The sequence below is a fragment of the Pholcus phalangioides genome, unplaced genomic scaffold, assembly GCF_987345545.1.
Source record: "Pholcus phalangioides strain wild (caught in Gottingen) unplaced genomic scaffold, Ppha-v1.0 ptg000011l_1, whole genome shotgun sequence".
NCBI classification, from domain to species: Eukaryota; Metazoa; Arthropoda; class Arachnida; order Araneae; family Pholcidae; genus Pholcus; species Pholcus phalangioides.
Window position 1 is genome coordinate 41,071,409 of NW_028301604.1, and position 13,052 is coordinate 41,084,460.

The 13,052-nt window shown below is 35.9% G+C and overlaps 1 protein-coding gene across 12 annotated transcripts in view; it reads left to right on the forward strand.

Moving 5' to 3' along the window:
- Window positions 1-13,052, forward strand: part of Oga (O-GlcNAcase) — a 338,350-nt gene that overhangs the window by 193,777 nt on the left and 131,521 nt on the right. For 10 of the 12 annotated variants that reach the window (XM_089239539.1, XM_089239538.1, XM_089239549.1 and 7 more), the window contains one exon: window positions 2,666-2,719. The exons of the other annotated variants lie outside the window; for them this stretch is intronic. In XM_089239539.1, the coding sequence (XP_089095665.1) occupies window positions 2,666-2,719 (54 nt within the window). The remainder of the gene's footprint in view (window positions 1-2,665; window positions 2,720-13,052) is intronic. 12 annotated transcript variants of the gene reach the window in all.

Genomic DNA, 13,052 nt, shown 5'->3' on the forward strand with positions numbered 1-13,052 from the left:
CATTCCCTGCATAAATATGTGTGACGTTTTGCTTTTTTAATGTTTCTAAATCTGTTAGACTGATTATTGACTGACCCACAAACCGGTGAGAATATTCCATTTTGTCAATATTAAATCGAGGGTTTTATGTGTTGAAAAATTTATTGTTACAATTGCGTAATGTTAGTCCAAACTTAATAACATTTTCATGCGAAAGTTGAATTGTGTTAATTTTCCACTTGTCGTTTGCTTCTACAAATTACTGGATATTTCGAACCGGGCAAGCAACTCTCACAAGGGACGTTGCATTTTCAGTGCCCAGCAGATTTGTGGTAAATACAAAACAAAGTATTGAGCAAAAAAAGCAGAGCCCACAGAAGGCTCACTTGGGGATTCCTCAATGATGCAAACAAAGATCATTTGGCCGGCCATGACAGTGGCACACAAAGTATGAATAGAGAGCAAAACTATCCTGTGCTGCACTGAAACCAAAACTGTCTTATCATGGACCCTAAATGAGAGTGGGGAAAAGCTGTGCCTCATAGGTACAACTTTTTTTACTGATAGCATGTGGCTATTTAAAGTTTGTGAGCGTCACATACATTTTTTGCAAGTGCAGTGTGACCTGTTACAGGTAAGTGTAACATATTCCTCAGCTACTTTCCATGATTCATACATCTAACAGATACGTCTTTGGGCACAAACACAAGAAAAACATTGGCAAATTTCAGATTAAGTCATTTATTTACACAAGTCGTAAGATTGACTTACATTAGTTTCTAGTTATTTCCACATTACTATTAAATTATAACCATGATCGTGACATAGAAGAAAGTACAATCTCACCGGTTTAAGTCTATGAAAATTCTCTAAATCAGAGAAATTGCCACGATCTCTCTGTTGAGCCAGACAATGATTGGAATATCAATCCATTTCACACAGCGACAGTTCATGATCAAGGGATCAGCATATCGAGGACGTGGCACACAATGATTTCTGAATGTTAATGGACGAAAACACAACAGATCTCAATGATCTCACCAAATTATGACGGCGGAAAAAATATGTGAAATCCCTCCTTTGAAAGGGCCCTTAGTTGGTCTAGCGCAGTGTTCCTCAACCATCGGTTTTTTTTTGACATCCACCAAACTAGGCTGTGAGTGGTTTATTGCTTCATTTTTACCCATTTATTTTGTATATGCCCAGGCCTTCCAATCAAGAAAAAAAATCAACCATGTACCGGAGGATTTTAAAGGTTGAGAAACACTGGTCTAGTGGCCCCACATCTTGCAGTAGGGCCCCCTAGCTGAAATCTTTGGTGGTCTCAGGCCAAATTTTTCACGGGCCCCATATAGTGAATTTATAGTGTGAAAAAACAAAAATTAGAATTATCTCATTTAGGGTCCCCGGGCTGGAACCCTATCAGCCCCTTACTGTGCTTCCGTCCTAATTGAAAAATCTGCCGGACTGTTTGTTCCCTTACACCAGCGGTTCTCAACTTATTTTGACTCGCAGAGCCCTTTCTGGTATATAATTTCCATGGAGGAGCCCCTGTGTAGGCCTATTTTTCATTCATTCATCAAAGTTACTGATTTATTATTTATTATTCAAAAATACATATAATTAATTATTATAATTATTTTTTCAGAATTTACTGGGTTTTTTTGTATTTTTCTCGAGCTGCGGAGCCCCTGGGGAGTTCGCACGGAGCACTGGTTGAGAACCGCTGCCTTACACGATAGTTTTGGCTCTCGTATATAAGAAACGTTTCTTTTAATTTGTTTATTTTACTGCCGCCAACACGTTTTTCTTATTCAGTCATTAAATTTAAAATTGAAAATTACGAGTTGAGTCGGGCCAAGTTAAAAATAAACTATCAGCATCAAAGCCTTTGAAATGCCATTTTGAAATGAAAACAAATACTTGTTCCTTGGCCAAAAATTGCTACTACTCTAATGATGGATATTCACTTACATACGTCCCCCGTCTTCATTTATCATATCATCTATTGTTATTGAATAGCTAAAACATGTCTTTACTTTCAAACAGAAAAAGAAGTAATCTTACTTGAGTAATCTTCTTTTCCCGTTTTTTAAGTATACTTGGATTCACTACTTTTGGTGAATTTTTGTATGGGAAAGAAAAAATTCATTTTATTGAAAGAAAGAGTGGGAAAAAAACAATTGAAGGGTTTAAATAATAAAGTATATCTTTCCTCAGTGCCTGAACATGGATTAACAAAATAGTCAGGGCCGTCATTTCAACTTTTTCCTGGGGGTGGGGGGGAAGCACATGTACTCAATGTATATATATATATATATACCATTTTTAGTGTATTTTCAAAAGTCAGGGCCCTAAATGACTAGCCTGAAAATAGTGAAACTTCCTGAAAAACACAGCAAAAATCATTATGCTTGATAATATATGAACTTAAATTTGTTATACCCTTAGGTTTGTTGGGCTACATGTTTTCTTTAGTGGAAACTCTGTTTTCTGATTATATTTAAAATTGCATGCTGAAGTCATCTGGAACAGAAACAAAAAAATGAGTAAATTATATTTATTCTCATCAGTCAGTGAAGGCATTGAATGTGACACCAAATGCATCACTGGTCTTATTACATTTTAATATATTTTTATTTAAATCGTAATATTTTCTAATTGTAGTTTATTTTCCCTTTTGTAGCTCTTGGAAGAGTACCTATGCCAGTTCCCAGTTTTATGTCATCACCATATACATGTATGGCTTCATTTTTTTTTTTTTTTTTTTGGTTGTTGATTTCAAACATGATAACGAACATATGATAAATAATAAGTAGGGATACGTAATTTTCGTATCTATTTCATAGATAAATGTGAAATTTGAAAAATTTAACAGTTAAATGTGATTTCGTAAAATCTTAAAAAAATTGAAAATTTACATTTTTTTAAGCACAAATTGCTCATGCTTTTACTTGGTACTTGTGCCATTACATGCTTAAAATTCCCTTGCATGAACTAGTTCATTATGAGATTATTTTGCAAAATATGTGCCTAGTTCAGGTAATCTTTCTTTATTTTTGAAAATGCAATCCTAAGTCATATTCTGTAAGAAAATTATGGAATTAATTGACAGTTTGAAAGATACAAACTATCTATTCATGCAAGTTTTATGGAGTAAGTGGCCTTGAAACGACTACCCTAATACTCTTTAGTTCCAAAGTCAAGGGCATTTTTGAAAAAAGAAAAAAAATTGAGAATGATAATTGTGATAAAGTGCACAATATTATGTTCAAGACAGTAGGATAATTGTTGAAATAAAATGACTACCATGATATCCAATGCAATGAATTAAATCTACCAGCACATTGGTATTTTGTCCATCTAAAGCTGTAACAACCTCTACATCATCTCTGCTTCTAAATCTGTTATTGAAAAAATTCTCTTGATTTTTCCAAGCATGTGCCATGGAATAGGCTCATTGATAGATACAATCATATTAACAAACAATTACTTCCAGTAGCTAACCCAGACACTTCTGTCTATGTCATGCAGACTTTAACTGGAAAAAAAAAAATGCTGGTACTTTTGAACTTTGCAAGAACAGCTATTCAAAGCTTTCATAGTTCCTAATTGTGTTCATTTTGAGAGATGTTTAAGTATCCACAACATTGTTATTACTGACGGAAGGCAAAGACTGATGCAAGAGAATATATAGACTACTTGAGTTTTAGCTTTTAAATAATTACTGTGATTTAAACTTAGAAAAAAAATTCCGTTCATTTTTTGCCAATAAATGCACGATTTTTGATTGAATTTTGTTTTTTGCAAATATATACGAAATTACTGATTTCTTAAATTGTTTTAATGAAATTTTTATTTTTTATTTGCAAAATTTACTTATCTCTAATAATGATCTTAGAAATACTCTGAAATTAATGAATGTTTGTAGAAATGGATTTTATGTGAATTTTAGACGAAATCAGTACACACCAGATTTTTGGGGTTATCATTTGAGAAAAAATATATCTATGGCATTGCAGTTACAATTAGATTTGTACTCAAAGAGAAACAGTTTTTCATTGTCTGAGCACTTGGTAATCCCTCATTTTCTGTTGCTATTCTTATAAATAAAATTGGCATTTTATATTTTTGGATTGGTATATATTCTGTGCTCTTTTTTGGGATAATAGACTGTTTTGTGATGAAAAGATTTTTCTGAAAAGTTTTCATTTCATCATTCTGTTTGCACAGATTGTTATTTTCTTCATGATTATGATTTTTAGTAAGAATATTTTTTACTAAATATTTTTTACCTGCATTTACAAATTTCCCTCTTTTATATGTATATATAACTTGCACTTTCCTGCAAGATTGTTCAAACTACTTCACAAGTACAGACCTGTCACTCCCCGGATTTAGGTGGGAGACTGCGGATTTTTCATCCTTCCTCCTGCTGTCCGGATTTGTTAAAATTTCTCTAGATTTTAGCAGAAAATTAGATTTTACGTGATTTTTCACGTTATTGTGATGTCAATGACTGCCATCATCGTTAGGGAAAACGCCCATAGAGGACAGCCGTGGTAATTTCGATCGAGAGAAGCCGTAAAAAAAAGTCTTGGTGACCGCATTTAAGCAATTGGCAAAGACGTTACTGCTTACATAGCGTTTATCGGCAATCACTTATCAGGGCCATGACCTTGGTTGCCAAAATTCCTGTATAATAGTTATATTATTCCATCAACAGACGTGCGGTAAACACAAGTTTTTTTGTCAGCAGCTTTGTATTTTGAAGTTTTTGTTTCCTCTGATTAAACGTCTTCAGAAAGAAAATATAAAACTTTAAGCTATATAAAGCTTTTAAGAGTTCATATATACCCAACATAATCACTGATAGCATCCACGGAATGAAACACTTGTTTTATGAACAGTATGTAGATGTGAATTCTCTATTCTGCATGGAAAGACTGACGGGGAATTATATGTTGCTCAGGTGTAATGCAAAACCTGCCTTGGGGAAGGGGGGTGGAACTTTTTCGTAATTGATTAAAAAAAAAAAAATTGAAAAATTTTTTCTTGTGAATTTTTTTTTTTGATCGAATCCCCCTTTGGGAGAATCTCCAGATTTCTGGTTTCCAAAAGTTGGCACGTCTGCAAGTAGTTACCCTTCGAGGCTGATTTTTCTAAGTTGAAAAACCCAGGTTTTTTTTCTGTTTTGGAAGGAAGCGAGCAGTTTTTCTTTTCAAATAATTATTCATTATTTTTTTTATTAAGAGGTTCATTTATTTTTAAAAAAAGAACTCGTCATATTGCACTGTTTTAAAAAACAAAATAGTGTGCAGTTCAAGTGAAGAATCTCAAGTTAATTTTTGAAAGCCACAGTGCAATAGTAATACATTTGTGCATTTACAGAAGTCAATCAAAATATAGGTACAGTCGACCCTTGGCTTACAAACTTAATTTGTTCCTGAAGTCTGTTCGTAAACCGAAATAGTTTTCCCCATTTATATTAGTGTAAAATGAATTTCTGGGACCCTAAAGATTTCTAGTGTAAATTTTTGCAACAAAATTCTATGTTTATGAGCATAGCTTATATACCAATAGAAATCCTTAAACGTACCCTGAAAGTAACAATAATGAGACAGATGTAAACAAATTGTTCAGTGTAAGACATGAGAATGTTTCTAGAAAAGACAGACTGCTAGTTCTATGCTCAGATATTTTTTGAAAACATACTTTATTTCAGCTTCAGAAATTTTTGAATTACCTGCTGCTCAATGAGCTGGATAAGAGGAGCAGAATTTTGAGAAGGAACATCTACTGTGGTGATATCTAGTCCTTCAACAAATTCTTTAAAAAAGGGAAAAAATTACCATGTTGCAGCAGACTGCTTAAATATGCCTGAATATGGGCCCTTAGACTGCATCATATTGAGTCAGTTTCCTAGCTTTTTGCTTGCAATTTTACTCACTGCTACTAAAGTTGCTCTGTGTGATAAAGTTGTTTAGTAAACTCTCCACTAGTTCTGCTAGTACAAGTGAAGTTGGGGAGTAAGCTTGTAACCGTATGGACCCAAGTGGCTGGAACCACCCTACCCTTGAATTATTTTTGTATTTTTCATAAAATGTTTTCACTTTATCACTTGTCAATATCCACTGAATACTGTAGTATTGGCCCAATACCATCAAACATGATGCAGCATCATCATCGGGCAATGCACACCTCGTTGTTATGTAAAATGTGGCATAGCTGCTAATGCCTTCTGGTGGTTTTAGAGTCATGTAGGATGTCCGGGAGATATTCTAATATGATATGCTGTCTGCAGTGATTCATTGTTTCATCAGTAGCCAGCTTCAACAGAGATATGGTCTCAATCACTTTTCCAATTCGCTCACATTCAGTCAGTCTTACACTTCTCCGTTCGCTGGTTAACTCCGCTGTGGTAGTTAGGACATGAAGATGTCTCCAGTTCTCCATCCCAAGGCCACTCTTTCACGTAAGGCTTCCGGAGTTAAAAGAACAGACGACAGCTGACATCAATCACGCAGCTATGATGAACTTACCCTCATTGATGGGAAATCAGGACAAGCAACATGCATGAACCATGCTCATGCTCACATCATGCTCACTATTAAACCAGAAGTGTGACCATTGGTTTGTCACAAACTACTTTACTTTCTATATTCACTGGTGCTTTACGATCTTGTGGGTACAATAATATGGGTGTAGCTACTTTTCTTTCTACTTGCTTCAGGACACAACAAGAGAAAGATGACAGGGAAAAAAATGGAAGGAGAATGGGGTGCTTGGTACTTCTATTATTATTCTTATATAAAAAAAATTGAAAATGAGATACTCACACATCTGTTATGGAGCTAACTGGGCTAGATGAAATCAGTTTGCTGAATTGCCATCTAACCCACACAGTGCAATTGAGCTTTTAGTTACTGCAGATGATCATCTCACAGGTGTTTTCACCTAGTCATCATAGGTGCTGGAACATTGGGGGCTGATGCCATTTGAGCCCTTCCAAAGAATTTTGTATGGTGGCTTAGCACCCCCCCCCCCCAATAATTTCTGAAAACAACTGTAGTGTGCCTTCCCTCACGCTACACTCGAGTCCCTTATAGATGACCAACAACTTTCAGCCACCTCCCCCAATATTTTTAAGTGTACCCACTCGACCACCCAATTGTGGTGGTCGAGTGGTTATAGTGACGGACTCGCGATGCGAGGATCCGGGTTCGAACCCCACAGTGGTGGTCGGCTGAAGTTGGTTTTCTGTGGTTCCCAACTTCAAGGCACAAATGCGAGCCAATCCCCCCGTTAAAAAGTCTTGCCACAGAGAACAACAGTCCTACAACAATAAATCATTCAATCATAACACTTCACTCATAGTTAGAAAAACTGGTGGCAGATGGCAGGACTGCACATAACAAGCATTACAGAGAAACAAAAAACTTCACGTCAGGTTTCACTACACGTAGACGCACATTCCCGCATGTACCGATTCGTTGGGGGTTCCGCGGGGGGGGGGGGTTGTGTGGGCGGGGTGCATGTGTTGTGTAGCAGTAGTTGGTAGGGCCTCCAAAAAATGGCTCGGGGATCCATGATGTTCTTAAGTCAGCCACCTCGTTTGGCAATTTGCCTGTTGTGGCGTTGTATTTGTATTTGTATTTTATGTCAGAGCCTCTGCTAGTCATGGTAAATGGGCTAGCATGTGATAATGATATACTGAGCTTGAGATATGCTGGCTGTAGCATTTGCTATCGGTTGGGTCAACTATGTCAGACAGGTCAGAAGTGGAGTGCCTGACAAAGAGCAACACCAAAAACCCAATTCAAGATATGAGGAAACATGCTGATGGATGAATGCCACTTGGGTTAGGTGGTGCCACAAATGGTCCCCTCAAGGAACCAGGAAAAACCTTATTGTAACTGAACCTTGCACGTGCACAGGGAGGCTATGCAAGGTGTCTACTGAGAAATTTCTCCCAGCTCTGTGGGTTTTCTATGAAAACTTTTTTAAAAAAAACCAAAAAAAGGTTGTTTCCATCTTTACACAAAGCCCAATTTGGGGATCTCATTTGGGTCATAAAGAAAGCCAGCAGGGTCATTCCACTACAAATCATCCAGCAAAATGCCAATATGAAAAGCAATCATTATTTTTTTTTTCTTTTATTTGTTGCTCTCACTAACCATGTTAAATATTTTTTGTATGTATCTAACCCTTTTAGAACTAAAAATGTTTAAATTTATTAGAAAATGAGACAGGTGACATTTCCCACTTATTCTTTAAGCATATTGTTTGCAAAAAATAGACAACTTTTCGATTTTTCAAAATACCCAAGCAAAATTTTTGCTGACGCGTTCATGGAAACATGCCGCATTATGTATCAAAATAATTCATAAACCAACATTAAAAATTTATACACAAAAAATTATGTAAACTTTGTGTGAGAAAAAAATAATTTTTTCTAACATGTTTTTAGACCAGAGGAATTAACGAAACAAATGTTTTTCTTAAATGTATATAAAGTTAAAGACTGGGTAAAAAAAAGTATTGTTTTTTCAATAGCGTCAAATATATTTATTCTGGCTCGTAACACCAAATCCATTTTAATTTTATAAGACTGGGTTATTTCAATTTCAAATCATTCAACTGAAATGAAACCCGCCTGGCAGTCAAGTGGTTAGGGAACTAGCTTCTCAGTGTGTGCAGGTCTGGGTTCGAATCCCGGTTCGGGCATGGATGTCTACTAACCTAACACTAACAAATTCCCTGGACGGATCATACTGATCCCTTGGGAATACGTGAAGATCACGTTATTATTTAAAAAAAAAACATCATTCCAGATTGAAATTATTATTTCTTTATTGCTTCCACTATCAATGTTGACTATGCGAAATTCTATATACATGTTTCTCAAATACTTTTTTGAGAAAGAGAAAAGTTATGTAATGCACGAATGAAGTTGCTAAGGTCTGAAGTATAAGTCTTCAGACGTCATATATGATTTTGATGACAATTAATTCCAAAATAACCAAGACGTGTGCTTTTTTTTTATGTTAACTGGTGGGGATTTCATCCCACCAGCGAAGGTAAAAAATTACCACTGGTGGGGCAAAGCGCGTTTTCTGGTTTTCTGAAGCAGTTTCAACTTCAAATCCTTAATATGATGGGAGTCAAAGATAAAACTTGAGCAAAAAGGTTTTTCTCTTCATTTACCAGGCTGATTTTTTATGACCTTGTTTGAGAAAACAGAGACATAAAGCAGTTGAAATTATAAGTTCTTCATGGACCAACTTTTCTGGGATAGGTCTTGATATCATACAATGAGTGGAGTACCACTTAGGGGAAGTATATGATCATTGATTTAATTTTCTTTTTGATGCTCATTAAAGTACAAAAGATTTAGTTATATAACCCTGGGAGTAGAGGATATCTTAAGTTAATGGGTCGTCATCAAGATGCCAAGGTGTAAAATATATTTTAGAGCAATATAGGTAAATAAAAATCAGTGTAGTGCCAAATCATTCAAATTCAGACATTGGTTGGTCTCAGGATCTGAAAAGAGGGGGAACAAAGAAAGAAATACAGTAGAAAGAACCCTCTTTATACAACTTTCAAGAGACCAAGTCAAAGTGTCATATAAACACGAAAAAAGCAACATGGAAACCTAGTTTTAAATTAGAGTTAACTCCCTCCAAAATCAGATTATGCTTAAAAATAATCTGAATACAAAGAATACGTATGGAAAAATCATGAAACTAAATTTTTCATAATATGATGATGAAGACGGCTTTGTCTATATTTTACTCTCTTCAGGATTGACTTTTTTTTTAATTGAAAAAAAATTAAATAAGAAATACCTTTTATATTTTTATTACACTTTTTGCAACCATCTCCAAAAGTAACTTGGGATATTCATGGGTTTTAGTTATTAGAAATATTAAGGGTTCTCCAACCTAATATTCCGATAGGTACTATAGAGATGATGGCAAATGTTGGGGAGGGGGGCGGATACAAGTTTATGCATAAACATAAAATGTTTAATTATTTTATGAGTTACACACTTTTTATAGATCCATAATCATTGTCAAAATTTTCATTTTACGTTCTAGAGAAGGGGGGAGCTTTTTTCTTTTTCCGAAATCAAGAACATTCTGTATAGTGACTGTTGACAATCATTCTAAAAATTATGGCTTTTGTGGTGACGATATTCACAAAAGATTAATTTTATTGACATGCTTATGTTACCTGCAAAAAAAGAAATAAAATTTAATTCAAAGAAATGATAATTTTTTGTAATTTCAGAGTTTGAGTCAATTTAAAATGTGTATCTGAGGTTGTGCATCGAATAAATGAAATATTTTAAGATTAAAATGTATAGGAATGGATTGTGAGCAAAGCCAAATGTCACATAAATAAGAAAGTCGTTTAACCTCTTCAGGGGCAGTCTTAGGGCAGTGCGACTGGTGCAGTTGCACCGGGCGTGAAATGAGAAGGGGTGCCAAAATGTGTTAAATATACATTACTAGAAAAATATTTTCAAGGTACTTATTTAAAAAAATAACTATAAAATATATATGAAAAATGACCGGGATGAGAAAAAAATTGGAAGTGTATGTGCATATAATATTAATATTAATTTATTTTTCGAAAAGAAAAGAACCGATGGGCAGTGCACCTATATATGTACAGTACATAGCGATTTTGGTCAGATAATATATAATACACGTTCTTTTGTTCTCTCTCTTTTGAGCTCTTTTTGTTTACCCCTGCGGGAGATTTTGGGGGAGACGCAAATCCTTTCTCTTTTTTTTGTGCAGTGAAAAATAAAAATAATGGAGGAATCACCCTTGTGGTCACCCAATTTTTCTTCTAATGAGAGCCAAAGTGTTTTCCTGTATTGTGAGGAGTATTACAAGAATTGAAGGCGTCTTATGATGTGGGAACGATTTTGAGCCGAAGAGGCCTTTCATGCCTCTTTTTTCCAGACTTGTATTACTTTTATTAGAAACGCAGAAGCTCATATACAGTACAGTACTTCAGAAAAAAATGTATATATATTAAAAAGAAACCAATAAATGAATTAAAACCTATGATTTGCTGACCATTTTAAATAGGGATCCTGCACTTGGGCCTCGTTCCTACCTGTCACACGAAGAGAAATAAAAATGTGCTCACGAGAAAACCCATGCACTCCATTCTGGCTCCCTGATCACTGGCCAGTCTCCCGACCCGCCAGACTTTCCTATTAGTTCCACCGGGGCAGGTCAGTGAACTGGGCGTGCTCTAGAAGGGTGTCTAATCCGAAATGAAAAGGCAAAAAAAATTGGGAAAAATTATTTGTGCCCGCTGTAAGAAGGCCGCCAAATCTGAGGTAGACAAGGCGAAAAAAGTTAGAAATGATTGCTCCCTCTAGTAGGAGCACCAGATCTGGCTTGAAAAGGTGAAAGAAATTATAGAAAATAATTTCTATTCGCTTTAGGAGGGGCGTCATATCCAAAGTGGAAACACAAAATAATAATTAGGAAAACTTATTTGTTTAGAAGACACCAACGAATAAGGCAAATACACAAAAAATAATAAAAGTCCTAATGCATTTCAACACCAATGGGTGCCGTCTTCAGAGGAAAAATTTAACCACTAGTTTCGCTGACCGAGTTTCCCATTTGGGTTGAATACCAAATCTTCACGCTCGGTTGCTCAGCGGAAGAAGTACGTCTGTTCACTTCAAATGGCGTGGTCAGAATGAAGCTGTGAGCCTGCGTGAGATACTAATGCAGCGTCCTGATTGGACCTTTGCGGAATAGTGCTATCCGATTGGTCCATTCGAATTTTCTTGTAATTCCCGCTCAAAATGAATTTAAGCCATGGTGTTGCGATCGGGGGTGTAGATTTATTATCGTTCACTAGTATATTTTTGAAGGCCCGAATATATGTGCCTTCGTAGAAATCTAGATCAACTGTGGACTTGACTTTGTGAAAAACTCTCGCTTCTTGAAATTTGAATTTGTGGCCTTCTTGCCAACAGTGAGCGGCGATGGTCGATTTTTCACATTCCTGATTCTTAACACAGCGAGCGTGTTCATTTAATCTTGCTTTTATGGGTCTCCTTGTCTTGAAACCATCAGAGCAATTGCGATAGACAGGGGGTTCAACACCAAGATCGTTGACGAATTAAGTAGAAAATTCTTGAAACCGGCACGAGGAACCACTCTAGAAAATATTACAGAGAGACCACTCAGAGAAAGTGTAGTCATACCCTACGATCCAGTGCTCTCACTGAAGATCAAACCGATTCTTAAAAAGTTTAATCTAACAACCATAGATGTGCCCACTAAAAACTTTGGTTTCATGCCCCCTAAGGATGCTATACCGGAGAATAAACAATGGGGCATTTATTACATTCCATGTGGTGATTGCTCTCTTGGTTATATAGGACAGACAAGGTATTAATTTCTGCGACAAACCTAAATTTAACCCAATCAATTTCATCGCCCCTATAGAGAAGTCAGTTTCACGCAGTAAGATTCTACCTGAACAAAAAGACACCCTGAGACATCTCATATCCAACATTTTGGTAGATAATGAGCGAAAGAACAACAAGAAGGTCACCGTAGGCTACTCACCGGACGAACGTCGAAGCATCAAACAATTGCAAAATGATAATAATATAGTAATATCTAGAGCAGATAAAGGTGGGCAAATTGTGATAATGCCTAAAGAGCAATATTCGGATTTGATGACATCACATATTTTGAGTGGTCCTTATAAAGAATTAAAGAAAGATCCATCTGATTCTCACTTGAGAAAATTGAAAGAAGTGGTAAAAACCAGTGTCTCTCTTCCCGAGCATGCAAAAAAGAGCGTAATTCCATCAAACGCCATTTCGTCACGGATCTATGGCCTACCCAAAGTGCACAAACCAACACTATCTCTCCGTCCCATAGTCTCTAACATTGGTACAGCGTCATACAAGCTCGCTAAATTCCTTGTCCCAATTCTCTCTCCCCTCACTAAGTCAAATAATAATACAGTTAGAAATTCATCTAGCTTCGCTCAAATAATACGTACAATTGAACCCA